At 44.7% G+C, this 16,426-nt stretch overlaps 1 protein-coding gene across 1 annotated transcript in view; it reads right to left on the reverse strand.

The window, feature by feature from the left end:
- Nucleotides 1–2,687: 2,687 nt before the first annotated feature.
- The window catches only part of AFAP1L1 (actin filament associated protein 1 like 1), an 89,132-nt gene continuing 75,393 nt past the window's right edge, over nucleotides 2,688–16,426 (reverse strand). The window contains exons 14-18 of the mRNA XM_083181968.1: nucleotides 16,207–16,321; nucleotides 14,428–14,592; nucleotides 7,589–7,761; nucleotides 6,652–6,771; nucleotides 2,688–5,824 (exon numbers count right to left, since the gene is read on the reverse strand). Coding sequence (XP_083038094.1) covers nucleotides 5,801–5,824; nucleotides 6,652–6,771; nucleotides 7,589–7,761; nucleotides 14,428–14,592; nucleotides 16,207–16,321 — 597 coding nt within the window. The 3' untranslated portion in view covers nucleotides 2,688–5,800. The remainder of the gene's footprint in view (nucleotides 5,825–6,651; nucleotides 6,772–7,588; nucleotides 7,762–14,427; nucleotides 14,593–16,206; nucleotides 16,322–16,426) is intronic.

Consider the following 16,426-nt stretch of genomic DNA (forward strand, 5'->3'; position numbering starts at 1 on the left):
CAAGTGCAGTCTCACAGACTGCATCTGGCTTCACTATAGTGGCGGATTTTACCTGGGGCATAGGTAAAAACCGCTACTGGTTGCAACACATTGATGTGATCTCAATAGTTTCTTTAGTACTGTGCTCCAGAAAGTCTTTGAGCTTAATATTAATAGGCCATCGAATGATGTGGGTGTTTACCCACAGGCTGCAAATGGATGTCTATGTTAAACATCCATTCACAGGCCCTGCGTGCGAACACACACTGAGCGGGATTCTCTAATAAATATGGCTGCACATCGCCAGCATTCGCATAGTTAATAATCGCTTATGCACTAACACACGCGATTATTAAGGCAAAGGACAGCTCTTGCGATAAGAGCTGTCCTTTGCGTTGTGACTGGCGATGTGCAGCGGGTCCCCTCTCCCTCCCAGGATCCGTAACCGGCTCCGCTTCCTCCTCCCACCATTTGCAGGGCGGGTTCTGGGTGATTCGCAAGGGTGCGAATTCACATCCCAGTGAATCAACGAGAATAACCCCCTGCTATGTATTTGCGCATGTACAGACCCCCTGCATGAACACCTTTGGTGAGTATGAATTTACCTGGCATACAGATAGATATTGTTCTATGTATTGTATTGCAGCTGAGAACAATAGATGATAATGAGCCTTGGTGAGCCATGGCACACCATGGCTCTCCAGAGAAGGCTAGTTTTAGAAGGTTCCATCTGTATGCCAGGTAAATTCATATCAGAATCAGCTTTATTGGCCAGGTATACTTGCGTATACTAGGCATTTGATTTGGATTTCTGTGCAACAGCTGTTTATATTTCAGTGTTATGGAAGTGGTAAAATGGAACGTATCGGGCAGAGTGCGCTTCCGCTGCTCTGTAAATTATCCTGTATTCCAGGTGCGGCTGACCTTTCAACAGATTCTGTGCTGCGGGCTTTGTGGATGTATGACTCCTGGTTGTAGATCAGGGGCTTTGGTGGGTGGTAGGTACGGGGAGACTGTGGGGTCAAGAGGTTTGCTGGATCAGTGGAGAGTCCTGGACCGTGGTGTGCTCAGCAGGCTAATCTCCTGGGGTTGGCCTTGGTCAGGTCCGCACCTCTGTCCAAATCATGCAGCTCTGCCTGTGGTCATGGACATGTTAGCCAGTTAGCGGTGTGTTTAAACACCACGTCCGGTGCACAGAGGTCCTACAGGACACTTACCCTCTTCGACCGTTTTTGTTCCTTTTGATATAGTAACTTGTATTTGATTAATAAATGCAGTGTATATATGTAAATGGAGACAGTCAAAGTAATTAAAGATAATAAATAATTATACAAAAAAATGTATATAAAGAAAATAGAAATTACAATAATACAAATAATAGAAAATAATGCAGAAATAAATACTCTAGGTGTGAAGGAAATAACCTAATGTAATTATTTTTGGTTTGTTTGAAGTAATCAGCTTATATTTGTTTAGTATGTGTGGTGTATATGAAAAAGGATATAAATAAAATTAATTATAGAAAAAATAACAAAATATAAGAATAGGAGAATGAATATAAATCTCTGCATGAGGGGAATGGGTAGTGATCACATTTCTCTTGCATACAAGCACTTAAATGAATAGTGTAGGAAATTTAAATATACCTAATAAAATTTACGTCTTATACAGTCTATATACATAAACACTAAATAACACAATATCCTTGAGTTTTGCTCCCAAAACGAGTTGATCTTTTCCCATTTATACATTGTTATATTAACTCTTAAGAGCACCGCTGACAGCCACCGTATATATACCTATGTGAACGCTCACTTTATTGGTGCAAGGTGAACAATTCACTACACATGTTTTTATAAGATTATTTGTTGTCAGCTACACCACGGATATACCATATCTAATCATTACAACTTCTGTCTGTGTGTACTGCGGGTTAAAAAGTATGCACAGATCAATTTGCAGAATTTTACAGCGGAGTTGGCATGTTGCAAATTAATGCCAATTGTGTCATCCAACCACCAGGCTACTCACTTCAGTAAGAAATTTTGACATGTTGACATTAGGGCCACCATTAGAAATTGTCAGCCAGGGACTGAAAAAATAGGCACTGAGTTTATTTTGGTCTCCTATATTTTACAATCCGGCCACCCAGACCCTCTCTGTTAGGGCCAGGGTCTCCAAAGCCTGCAGCTCCTGATGGTGGCTTTGGTTGACTTTTTGAACTTGTCAACTTTATTAATATTGATATAATTCTGCGGTCATTCTTAAGGTGCCCATACACGTACCAATTACCCGGTACTTTTTGTGCTATGCTATGCTATTTTAGCACAAAAAGTACCGGGTAATTGATACGGGTATGGGCACCTTATATGTTGAGATAAAACACTGTTATTATTACTGCGTAATCACCCTTAAAAAATGTACTTAACCAGACCTTGCTCTTTTGATTTATTAAACAATTTATACACATAATTATATGAATGCAATATAATGGATTTGGAAAAAAGAATTGTTCAGTCTTCTAGGATGCATAATGATTCAACTCGGAATTTGTGTTCCACACAGCTGTAACTCTGGAGCTCTGTTACATCACTGTATGAGTGCATTCTGTGTGGGCACCTTCAGACCAGGCTGCAGGCATGCCACCTCGCAAAGTGCTCCTCAATCGTGTACACTATTGAAAAAACTGGCAGATAGCAATAAAGACACTGAATAAATCATACAATTCTGTACATTGCCATTTTATTGAAAAAAGAACAAAAAATTGTGTAAAGTGCATACATCCTTTGTATGTTAGTGGCACAATATGCAGAAAAGAAGGATGCCCTCATCCAGTATGTCCTTTCCCCATAACCCTAACCCAATAATATCTCACATCTTACAGTGTTCCCCAGTCTGTAACTGCCAAATGTCTACACCACAGTTCAATGGTTATCACAATTCTCTCTGTACATCTCTGTACAAAATAACAAACAAATGCATTATTTCAGCAATAGAAACCATTGGCCAAATGAAATCACTTCAGAGGTCTATTTTAAAGGGGGCAGTCATTTACCAAGCAAAATTATGCCTTGTAAAGGATTGCCTCTTTAAAAAAAAAAAAAAAAAACTTCCCAATTCAACTGACATCCCGCTGACCACTGAACTCAGAAGCTATTACATTTGGTAGCATGGTTCTTATATTACTGCCAACAATAGGACAATGGCTAATATGTATCAAGCTTCAAAAAGTGATAAAATAGAGAGTGATAAACAACCAGCCAATCAGCTCCTAACCTTTTTTTCAAACCTAGCCTGTAACCAGGCAGTTCAGAGCTGATTGGCGGTCTGTTTATCACTCTCCATTTTTTCACTTTTTGAAGCTGGATACATATGGCCCTAAATAACTTTACTTGAACCTTGCTAATATAGCCATCTAATACATTTACTGTATCTAAATAGATAAGCTATTTATCACAAACATACTTGCAATAGTTTAATTCAATGTCCGTCTTGCCTTAAACCCCAGTTTTATGAATGTATCAAAACTCAGGTAGCACAACTTGTTGTCATTGGTGCGATCTGAAGACTGTATGGAGTAATGGTAAAAGACTTGTGGTTTAAATCTGTATTGCCACATAAGTGGCAAAACATTTCAGTTCCCCACTTTCAATTTGATGTGGACCAATTACATAACAAATTGAGGTTATCCAATTACCCGCAGCATCCAATTATCCTATGGCTAGTCAATTAGCCCCTATAAACCGGTGTGAGATGCCACTTTTTGGGGGTTTTCTTTCACCCATGACTGAAAAAACATATAGGGTTCTCTGAAGCGGTGTGTTTGTTTCTGTGATAATATTTTGGGGGGGCAACCAAAAAAAATAAGTTAACAATAAATCATGGAAAAGTTCTGTGTTCCACTTCCATAATAAATTTTCACTCTTATTTGGATACTAACCCCCACCCCCCAATGAATAATGGCAATATCTACTTCGGATTGATCTCCCCAGCCACACCTGGTCTCCGCAGAGCGCAAGATTTTGTCTGGGAATCTTGGCAAATAACAGAAACTTGCATAACAGCAGCTGGATAGAGAAATGTGGGCATTAGGGTGACGAACCCTACTCAGGAGGGACAAATCTTCTCAATTTTACTTTCTCTGGTGCTGTCTTGTAACCAGCTTTAGTAAAGGGAATGAAAAAAAAGGGACATTTCTGTTATTCTTAATTATGTGAAAAAAGGGGAGCCACTCTATAGCAGATCTTTCTTATTTAACTATATATAAGCAGAAAAAAATATATAATTCTACCTGCAAAAAGAGGCTATTGAGGTAGATCTGATATTTCAGAGGGGTTTTGAGCAGATCTCAGTTTCTCTTTTCCCCATTCCATGAAAAGAGACAAAACAGACCTAGTAATACCTCTTTCACACCAGCCAAAATTCACGGGTTGGTTCCTGGAACAACCCTGGGCTAGTGCTGGTGTGAAAGGGTCCAGGGCCAAAATCCAGGGACTGGTGCCCTTGGATTCCAACCCTGATAGCTACCAGGGTTGGTCCAGGGCCTTACATAGTTACTGGCTGGTATGAAAGGTGCAGGGACTTGTGCCTCCTTCCCGTGTTGCCTCTGCTGATTGGCTATGCTGGGCAACTTCCTGTTGTTGTGGATTTCCAGAGACACGCAGAGGCATCACACAGCGTGTAGGAAGACACTGTGCAAGCTCTGTGGCATAACCCCAGCAGTGCTATTTAACCCCTGAAAGCCTGCAATGTCTGCACTGGCAATCACGCAGCATACAGGAAGACACTGAAAGCTCTGTAGCACAACAGACCCATTTAACCCTTGAAAGCCTGTAATGTCTGCAAAGGCCTCATCTTTGTAGGCCTAAAAAAGTAAATTTCTAATGACATTCTCATAGAAATGCAGGGTCATCCCAGGTTCAGAATGAAAGGTGCCAACCCAGGATATCCCTGCTTCAAACGCATGTGTAAATGGTGCCCAACCCGGGAATGTCCGTGGAATTTAATTGCCGGGTTTGTCTCTGCATTTCTGGTGTAAAATGGGTATAATTGTCAGACCGTAGCCTGCAGGAAGACTTTACAGGCTTGTTCCCACCTAGCTGTTAATGCTATTCCTGCATGGAATAGGGTGATTTTTATTTAATTCTTATTGGGCGTGTTCCCTCCATTGCAGTGTAAAGATAGAAAGCACTACCTATTTCTCAGGCACTAATGCACAATGGTTTCTATTGGCAACAGGTGCAACAAACGTCACACCTGTTTCCCGTTACCCATTTCCCCAGCTCATATCAGTGAGCGAGCACTAATGATCTGTTTACATAATAGATCTGATTAATCAAAGTCTCTCTTTTTTACATGACATTCTTCACCATTGTAGAAAATCAGAACTGAAACCTATTTGTTTACTAGAATATACAATGTGCATTTCTTATATTAGGCACCAGACACACGCTCAGCTTGCAATTCCAGTGTTATATTTCTATATTGCCCATTAATAACAGAGACTACATAAACCGCCCAGCATCATGTAGGACTCATGTATTCGGTCCACCAGACTTTCTATTTAAATGACCATTAATTAAAAAGTCATCTTTTTTTCCCTCTTGTATGTAATAAGTCCCACTGTATAACATAGCATACCAATTTTACACATTTGTTTGGAAACTGAAAGGCACAAGTCCACTTCCTGCCAGCGTGGTCCAGTGTTCATTATCACATTGTCTCTGGGTGCTTGGCGATAATCTCTGCGATCCTATATACACCACAGGAAACTGTACAAAGACTTAATGTGCAGAATTCATGGCTGTCTATTCCATTTTCCTCATGGTTTCTTCATTTCCCATTCCTGGAAAGAAAAGCAAGACATCATATATACACAGAAAATAAAGAAATAGAAAGGGGGAGGAGGGGGGAGTCACACAACCATGTACGGATGGTGTAATGGTTAGCATAACTGCCACACAGCATTGAGGTCATGGGTTTGATTCCCACCATGGCTTTAACTGTGCGGAGTTTGTATATTCTCCCCGTTGTTGCGGGGGATTCCTCTGGGTACTCCGGTTTCCTCCCACAATCCAAAAATATACTGGTAGGCTAATTGGCTTCCAACAAAATTAACCCTAGAATGTCTGTGTGTGCGTGTATATGTGGTAGGGAATATAGACTGTAAGCTCCACTGGGGCAGGGACTGATGTGAATGTTTAACTATACTCTGTAAAGCGCTGCGGAATAAGTGTGCGCTATATAAGAAACTGTTAATAAATAAATAAAATAATATCCTTATCTAGAGAGCCATTAACAGAGCAGCGAGCAAGAACCAGTGAACACACTCCACCAGGAAGTTGCCTCTGAAAATATACGTACCAAGTCCAAATTGACACAAATTTCCCTACCGAGTCATGTAACAGCGCAGTGATATATTCCATGGATGCTGCAAACCAGACTATGTTAATTACAGACTGAATGGATGGGGCAGCAGTTTATTTCCAGTTTGTTGCAATCAACAATCTGGTTGAGTTAAGTGTATGGCCACATAGCTTGCTGTTGGGGTTTATGGTCCCATCCACTGGTCTGCAAATAGAGCCATCAGGGAACATTTGGGGGTCGGGGAATCAAATCTCTTAACCAGGAGAGAAAAAATACAAGCCGCATTTCTAAAGGGAGAAGCCTCACCTTGGCCTTCTGTAGCACTTTTCCTTTGTTGGACGTCACTATGGATGGGGTCCTTCTCCTCATCTCTGCTGCACTGTTGACTGGCACAGGGCGCTCGGTCTCTTGCTGGGTTTTGGAAATCTGTAGAAACAATGGAAGATTATTTAGTGACCCCATCGCTGTTCTGTTGGCCATGGTAGGTACTTCTCCCTCTTGGGTGGGATGTACAAAAGAGAAAAAGCATCCAGAATCCCCAAAACTAGTTTTTGGCTGCATTTTCCATATGTACTAAGCCCCTCAATTCCTGGCTTTATTGTGGTGGGCAATGCCAGCTTTTGCTTGTGATACCCTATAGAAGCCTATGGGCTTCTTTCTGCCTTCTGCCCTGAAAGAGGTCCAATCAGATCCTTCTTACCCCTCCCTTAAGACGGCTGTGTTCCTTTGTGCATTTGCAGAAGAACTCCAGGGGCCAAATCTCTGCAGTCCTGACACTGCAAAGCACAGCGGTTATCGGGAGAGCTGTCTTTTATGTTCGTTATATGTACTTACTAATTGCATATGTAAGCACGTAAGCGATTAGTATAGACACAGTAAGTGGCGGAATGTACCGCATCACAGGAGTATTGTTTAGTAGCTTCCTCCACTATTCACAATACTAGTCATTACTGTACAGACACTGCAAGCATTCACTCAGTCTAATTATCTTTGTATTCATACATTCCCAGCTTCGCTGGAGGATTTTAGGCGTCTTTACTCAATGTGATCACACAAACAGTACGCTAGAACTGCACACACACCTCCAATGGGGTTTATACTCAAAACTTTTAATTCCCACACACAATACAAAAGTGAAAAGGAGAAAGAGAAAAAAAAAGAAAAGGTGCACAAATATCCAAGTTGAACACACAATAACATAGTTACAACAGGAAACCTGCAGACAAATATCTGGAATACTTGCCGAACTCTCTGCTTTTCCCATCACAGCCAACCCAAGGGAGGGACCACCGGCCAGAGACTTCTTCAGATTCTCCTTCACCTCTGTAAGCTGCAGCTCCAGGTCTACTCGGCTCTTCTCATTGTCCTTGCATTGCTCCTCCAGTGCTGCCAATCTCACCTCCAGATCCTGCTTCCCTGAACACAATAGTGCAACTACTGTGAGTAATCATTATATATATATATATATATATATATATATATATATATATATATATATATATATATATATATATATAAAAAAAACAGAAGGAGACCCTTTATTTGTGCTTAAAGGTAGGAGCAGCACTCTATGTGAAATTACAGAATAGATGTTCAATGTAAAATTTATTAAAAACATTAAATTCACAAATCAGACATGGCTTCCTTTGTACTGTTATTTCAAGATGGCAAAAGACCCAACATGTTTAGTCAATAATGGCTTCATCAGGGGAGCCGATACTGGCTACAGTATCGGCTCCCCTGATGAAGTCATTGATGAAACGTGTCATAGTTCCAGCTATATCATTGTTGTATGATGGTTACAAACCACTAATACTGTGATGCACATTAGTGGAAATGCCATTAAACTGCCATTGGGACCAGTAGACCCACTTCCAACTTTTCTGTAGAGTTCCTACTTCAGTCACATATCCAGAAATCTACTGGTAGGTTAATTAGCTGTAGTTAAAGGAAATGAATCGTAGGGTTTATGAATACATATGGTAGGGACACTGGTGTATCTCTAATGGGTGCAGGGTGTGATATACTCATGGGCTTCTGGGTCCATGGGGCTACACACACTGCGCACCTGGAAATCACCGGGAATAAGGTCTCAGCACCCATTGGGGCAGATGTATTAAGCCTTAACAAGAGATAAATTCAAGGATGATAAAGAGAGATAAACGTGCGGCCAATCAGCTCCTTACTGACTTTTTTCAAACACAGGCTGTAACATGGCAGTTAGCAGGTGATTGGCTGGGCGTTTATCTCACCTTATCACCCTTGCATTTATCTCTTGTTAAAGCTTAATACATCTGCCCCAATATTTGCAGTAGAGAAGACCCCTGGAAACAGGGCAGAAGAGCCATGTTCCCGGAAACTCTACTGCGCTGCCAGAGAAGAAGAGGGCCGTACAGGTCCTGCATGCAGGTCCTCTCCCTTTAAATGAATCCTGGGTCAGGGAATGAGTATTGTAAACTCAATAGGGCAGGAACGGATTGTGAATGACTGTAAAATGTTGTGTAACATGTACACTCTATATAACTAGTTGTTAATAGAATTGACCACAGTGCCCATTAGAGTGCAGCTGATGCCCAGTCTCAAAGAAAACGGAATCACTACTCTATTACTTCAATACGACTCTAATACTTCAGTAAGTAAGTTAGAAAACAGTGCAATTTTTTCTTCCTCAAAAATGTTGTATTCATTAACTATAAATGAATAACTATGTGACTGCGGCTGATTCAGTTTGGATCACTAATCTGCAAAGTTGCAGTTGACAGAAAGAAAACCCGCTCTATGCAGATCTGCGAATGAATGGTAAAACTATCACAGATCCATATCCATTTGCAAATCTATACACAATTCCCAAAGGACTTTGGGGTCTGTTCAAATCTGAGTAGCTCTGAGGCTGTCACTAATCTGAGATAGGCTCATCAAGGACAGCCCTGAACTCCCTTAAAAAGCTTGAGCATGCCACTCCCACAAAATGGTAAGTTTTCATCCCCAAACGCCAGCTTCCAGTCAGGCAAGCTCTGGCCGCTTTACGTTTATGATGCATATGCATTTTCTATCGCTAATCACCCTTGCGCGATGTGTAAATTCGAAACTGTCTTCGTTCTAAATGGCACAGCAGCATGGCCTCACTTTCAGCTGCCTGGTTCACCTAGCCGGTGGTACAGAGCATTTAGCAATGGAAGACTAGTGTATAGAACACTAATTAGAGGTTCAGAATGTTGGCACATCAAGATGTGTCCTTATACAGCTTCATGCCAAACAGCCCCCTCTTGGCATGCCAGGTCAGTAGAGAAATTGTGAATGTATTTTGCTTCTTTCTTGACGAAAAATAGGATTTATGGTCTTACCTTGATAAATCCCTTTCTTTGAGTCCATTTGGGGCACAGGAGTTCACGCTGGGTATGAGAGCGTGCACCAAAGGGTTACAAAAATGTACCCAGCATGCTCCCTGCCTCCCTTCTCCCTCATAACCCGCCCCCTGACCCTGGGTCACCAGTTTCGTTAGCAAGCCCAAGGTAGGAGCAGAGCCAGAGAAGAAGGAAGAGCAAACGCACACCCACATAGCATATAGGCCCTAAAGCCATGGAACTTTCCTACATAGGAAGCCCCGCTACCAGGTGCGTCTGGGAGGGCGTCCTGTGCCCCCTATGGACTCAAAGAAAGGGATTTATCAAGGTAAGACCATAAATCCTATTTTCTTTTTCGTCCACTAGGGGGCACAGGAGTTCACGCTGGGACGTCCTAAAGCTGTCCCCTCACGGGTGGGGGACGCTCCTGGACTGCGGAAAGCACATGTCTACCAAACTGGGCATTAGCCGATGCAAAGGTATCAAATGCATAAAACTTGATAAAGGTCTGGGAAGAGGACCAAGTAGCAGCCTTACAGAGCTGTTCAGCCGAGGCGCCTCGATTAGCGGCCCAGGATGTACCCACAGACCTGGTAGAATGTGCAGTAATCCCCTCCGGGGGAGTAATCAGTGCGGAAAGATACGCTTGGCGAACCACTGATCTGAGCCATCTCTCCAAGGACTGTTTGGAAGCGGGCCAGCCCCTCTTATTGGCCCCATAAAGCACAAACAGTGAACCTGACTTACAAGTTGACTTAGTCCTGCGAAGATAAATCTGCAACGCACGGACTACATCAAGAGAAGCTTCAGCTTCAGAAGAACCTGGAAAAGAAGGCACCACTATTTCCTGGTTAAGGTGAAACTCAGACACCACCTTTGGAAGAAAATCCAGTTTGGTACAAAGAACTGCCCTGTCCGGGTGAAATACCAGAAAAGACGGTTTCCATGATAATGCACTCATGTCAGACCCCCTTCGTGCTGAGGAAATAGCCAACAAGAAGCCACCTTCCAGGATAGCCATTTCAGATCCACCTCCTCCAGAGGCTCGAAAGGAGACGATTGAAGTGCCCGGAAAACCTCTAAAGAGGGACACCTCAACAGCCAGCCCGTCAAAGCCAGGCGTCCGGGTGTCGGAATGGCCCCTGTGAAATTAGGTCTGGACGCAGAGGTAGACTCTGAGGAGAGGCTACCAACAGGTTCCATAGATCCGCGTACCAACCTCGACGGGGCCAATCTGGGGCCACTAGGATCATCATTCCTCCCTCCTTCCTGAACTTCCACAGAAGGCGAAGTAGGAGTTGAAACAGGGGGAATGCGTACACTATCTTGCCGACTTAAAAAGTCTGCCTCAAAATTGAGAACCCCTGGGATGAAGACTGCAGAGATTGCTTCTCCGCCCACCTGAATATCTTGGAGACTTCTTTCATCGCTCCTTTGCTGCGTGTCCCGCCCTGCCTGTTGATAAAGGCCACGAGCGTGGTGCTGTCGGACCGGATCTTTACAGGGCACCCTCGGATGAGGGACCCCAACCTCTGAAGAGCCAGAAGGATTGCTCTCAATTCCAGGAGATTGATCGGAAGGCAACTCTCCTGAGCCGTCCAGCGACCCTGAAAAGATTGAGAATTGCAAACCGCTCCCCAGCCCCGTAGGCTGGCATCCTTGGTAAGCAAGACTCAGGTTGGAATCCAAAACGGGCGGCCCTGAGACAAGTTGTCTGTCTTTAACCACCATGTGAGAGACAGACGAACCTTCGGGGACAGTGTGATCAATTGACACCTTAGACGAGTTTGATCTCCTGTCCACTGGCTGAGAGTGTAAAGCCGAAGTGGGCGCGAGTGAAACTGTGTATACTCTACCATGTCGAAGACACCACCATACACCTGTGTACTGAGACCCTTCTGTGACCTATAAGGGAATGAATCTTCCTCTGAAGGGAGTGGATCTTATCCTCTGGAAGATATACTCTCTACAACCGAGTGCCCAGCCGAGCTCCCAAGTGAAGTGTCCTTTGGGAAGGAGTAAGAAACGAATTCTTCCAGCTTATCCTCCAACCGTGAGATAACAGAAGTGTAATCACGACCTGCAAATTACTCCGTAGTAGGTCTGGGGACTTTGCCAAAATCAGTGGGCCGTCCAGGTATGGAATCATCCGAACCCCCAGCCGGTGCAGGTGTGCAGCCCTGACCGCCATCACCTTGGTGAACACCCTGGGAGCCATAGATAGACCAAAAGGTAGCGCCCTGAACTGGAAGTGTTCGACCCTAAGGGTGAACCTCAAAGTGCTGATGTTCCTGACGGATGGCGACTTCAGCACTTGTCGTTTCGCTGGGTCCTTTGGAAGACCCGTGCAAAAATAACACTGAGGAGGGGGGAACCGGAATGTCAGGGCATAGCCCCTGGATACCACCTCCCTGACCTGTTTAGCCACTGGGCGTCTGGTAGCCCAGGGCTGCTTGGTGCAGGGCTTGGCTCCCTTAGTGGATGAGGAAAATCTAGAGGAAGGACTAGTGCCGTCGGACAAACCTCTCTCCGCCTTGCCCGTCCACTCAGACACTGCCTTGGCCACCCATGACGCGGCCAGCGTGGTACACCTAATGGCCCCTGCCTGTGAAAAAGCAGTCCTGAGGAAATTCTCAGAGGGGTCCTTCAAAGATGAAGAATCCGAAATGGGCAGTACTGAAGCGCGAGCTAATCGCGCAACATGATCATCCGCCAGGGGAGGATTTTCCCACTTAGCCCTCTCTGTGGGAGGAACAGGTTGAAAAGTAGTAAGTCGCTTGGAAAGCTGGAACCTTCTAAACGGTTGAGACCACGCAGTCTCCAATAAATCCTCCATGAGGGCCGAAGGCGGGAGCTGGGCCGATACTTTCTTAAGATGCTTAAAAAGCAGGTCTTTACTTTTAGGGGCAGGAGCCTCATCCTCCCTCTGGAGGACTGCCTTAACCTCCTGCATCAGAGACTCTACCTCCGCTGAGGACAAAGTGTCATCGGCCCCTGCGGATTCTGCCACTGAAGAGTAAGAACTCCCCTCTGAGCTGGAATCCGAATCGGAACGCGGAGAACCCGCATCGGGACTCGAGGAGAGGAGAAATACCACACACACACCAGGCTCCAGGAGCAGGGTGTGGGGGAGAATCCCAGCAGCCTCCGTCTCTAAACCCAGCAAGTGCCAGAATGGCTGCTGATTAGGACCTTAATGAGGAGCTGGGACACCTGGGGCAATCCTACATCACCTGGTGTTCCTATGTGGTCAAGTACTAACCAGGCCCAATATACAGCATTAGCTGTAGATCCCAGGCTGTCTTCAAGCTTCCAATGATATTGGAAAGAAGACATTAGCAGAGCTCAACAATCCAGCCAGCAGCAGGAGAGGAGAAATACTACACACACACCAGGCTTCCAGGAGCAGGGTGTGGGGGAGAATCCCAGCAGCCTCCGTCTCTAAACCCAGCATGTGCCAGAATGGCTGCTGATTATGACCTTAACGAGGAGCTGGGACACCTGGGGCAATCAGAGAGCAAGCCTCAGCACTTCCCCAGGGGTGGGGGAGGGACTAACCTACAGCACCTGGTGTTCCTATGTGGTCTCCCACTCAAGTACTAACCAGGCCCAATATACAACATTTCCAATGTGTATGGCTGTAGGTTACCAGGCTGTCTAACCTCCCCCTCAGGCATCAACCCCCGGGACATAGCCTGACTAATTGTCCCTGGTGATCTATTGGAAAGGTGGAGCAGTCCAGACCCCCACTGCCTGCCCCCCCGCTGACTCCCATACAAACGGGGGGGGGGGATCGCTGCTAGACGCGGCTCCCTGCAAGCAGGGAACCGCCGCTTACCTGCCCGGGGACGGAGTGCAGCATGTGGGAGCCTCCGAGAGAGGGTCCCGCGACGGAAGTCCCCAGCCCAGTCGCCAGCGCTGCCGGCGCCGCCCCGAGTGATGGAGCTGCGCTGCCGGTGATTCACTAAAAGAGCAACCGCCGCAGCAGCTCTAACCCATGGCTGTTCTAACAGCCGCGATAATGGTGCTGCTCTCTCCTTGGCACCAAAGAAAAAACTGGTGACCCAGGGTCAGGGGGCGGGTTATGAGGGAGAAGGGAGGCAGGGAGCATGCTGGGTACATTTTTGTAACCCTTTGGTGCACGCTCTGCTACCTCACCTCTCATACCCAGCGTGAACTCCTGTGCCCCCTAGTGGACGAAAAAGAAACAGGTTTTAATTCGCAACGCAATTGACTAGGGCGTACATCTGTGTACAACTGAGTCTCTGAATCTTTATACAAAGTGCCACAATGCAGCATCTTTTACCCAATACTGTTCTATTCCATATACAGACTCCATCACACCCACAATATACAATGGTCATATAAAATTAATCAGCACAGTTGCACTGTGCATCCTAGCCCCATAGCATTGTGTGTAAGACACATTTTTGGCAAAAAAAAAGAAGCAAGGTGTTAGCAGAGCTGCATGGGACCTGGCTGCTCACTTTTGCCAGGCATCCTTATTTGCGTGGCGTATTGAGGCTAAATGTAGGACACATCTGTAGCAGATGCTCTGGTCATTCTGTATTGTGACATGCAACATTTTGACAAGCCTATTTATTCCTCTGTAAAGTTAGACGGTATATAGTTGTGCTGTCAATGTCACATTAGTTATGTACACATACTGTAAGTAATCCAGTGCAAGTAGGTTGGTGACCTCTGCACTAGGGTGTAAATTCACAAATTCTTATTGTACCGGGGCTAGTCTTCAGCATTTCCTTCAGCTCTCTCCTTTCTTTCCTGAGGGCTACTAGTTTATGTCGGATTACTTCTTTCTCTTTTTCCAGACGTTCTTTTTCCATCACAAACTTCCGTGCATCCTCTTCCGCTCTGGTCTTGCCATATTTGTATTGGTTGGCATCTGAAAGATTGATAATAATGCGCTAAATATAAACTGACCTTATACTATGTAAGCATTAATGGGACATTACACAAAATCATCAGTAACACTCAAATAACTGGTTTATATAGTGCAGGTGTTTATCCAAAATGTCCGTGGGCAGATGTTTCTCTGCTGTGTATGGTGGTAATGGGGCAGATGTATTAAGCCTTAACAAGAGATAAATGCAAGGGTGATAAAGCGAGATAAATGTCCAGCCAATCAGCTCCTTACTGCCATGTTACAGGCTGTGTTTGAAAAAAGTCAGTAAGGAGCTGATTGGCTGAACATTTATCTCTCTTTATCACCCTTGCATTTAAGTTTATTTTGTTAAGGCTTAATACATCTGCCCCATGAGTGAAAACGTGCATCCTCACGGACCCGCTTTGGTCGCCATGCTTCGGGCAAGGTGCTGCACCACGCTACAACTGCGCTTAGCACAGGTTTATATTCCCATTCCTAGTCCATGTGGATGGTAAATGATAATAAAACCTGTGTAGACCATATATGTGTCGACCATTGCTATGTTGACCTTTTGAATCTGTCGACCTTTAGCACTATCTACCATTTACCTTTCAACCTTTTGCATGTTGACCATTTGGGGTTGACCTACTTTTCACTTTAGATCTATCAACCGGAAACCGTTTGGGGCAACATGAGGCAGCAGGATGATGGCAATAAAAAGGGAAACAAAAAAGAGCTTGTGGTAAATGATGTACTGGGTAATACCCCTTTTACATCGCAACTTATTACTGGGTAAAAGCCATTTTGACCCGGTAACTAGTGCCACGTGAAAGAGGTTACCGTGTTCCTTAAACGGGTAGCAACACAGCAATACAAACCAGTAAACAAAGCAGAGTTCTTACCGGTTTGTTGCCTTGTTGCTTGGGGGTGTGAATTAAACGGGTCAAGCGACCAGTTTCCCGTTCACACTATGGAGGAGGCAGTGCTTGGAGCTGCGCCAGCTCTAAGCGCTGCCTCCTACCCCCGATGATGTGCCTACTCCCTGCCGCACCCCCGGATGACGTCAGCGAACCGGCATTATTGCCGGTTGGCTGTGGGGTTGTGAACATCCCAAAATGAAAAAATGATGCAGCATGTGGATTATACACACACACACACATAATGGTTGTTAGTTAATAGGTCAGCCACTATTGGTCAACAGCGAAAAGGTCGACAAGCAAAAATGTTGACAAGAAAAAGGACCACACATTTTTTTTATGTTTTTTTTTTTTTTTGTCTGTCAACATGGACCTCCAATTAATGTAATGCATGACTCGCTTCGCCGGCCAAACTTTACTGTTCTCACTTGTAGTCGACATGGATTATGAAGTAGGAAAAGTTGGGTAAAACTCATGACCACCTTTTCACGTGTTGACAATTGGAATGTTGACCTTTTGCATGTATCGGCTTTTTGCCTGTCGACCAATAACAGTCACCCTATTGACTGTCGACCCACACACTGTCAACCTATTAATCGGAACCAGTGTTCCTTATGGACCATGCCGGGGGGAAATACAATGCAAGAGGACATGCCGGGGGGAAATACAATGCAAGAGGAATAGTACTGTCTAGCTCAGCAGATCAGGGACTCACTTGATGCATGACGTTTAACTTTAATCTCAGGGTTCAACCTGTGAGATTTTTCGCTACAAGACGAGGCGTGACGCTTGACTTGTGTTCCCCCTTGTGTGCGTTTGTGGTCCTCCACCTTTAAAAAACCAAAGCGTTACTAAAACCAACACCCACTTCAAAAACTGTCACAAAGTTCCATATAGAAAATATTTCAACACTCATAGGAACAGTGTGTGTTCTG

The sequence above is a fragment of the Crinia signifera genome, chromosome 4 (assembly GCF_055691185.1).
Source record: "Crinia signifera chromosome 4, ASM5569118v1, whole genome shotgun sequence".
NCBI lineage: Eukaryota > Metazoa > Chordata > Amphibia > Anura > Myobatrachidae > Crinia > Crinia signifera.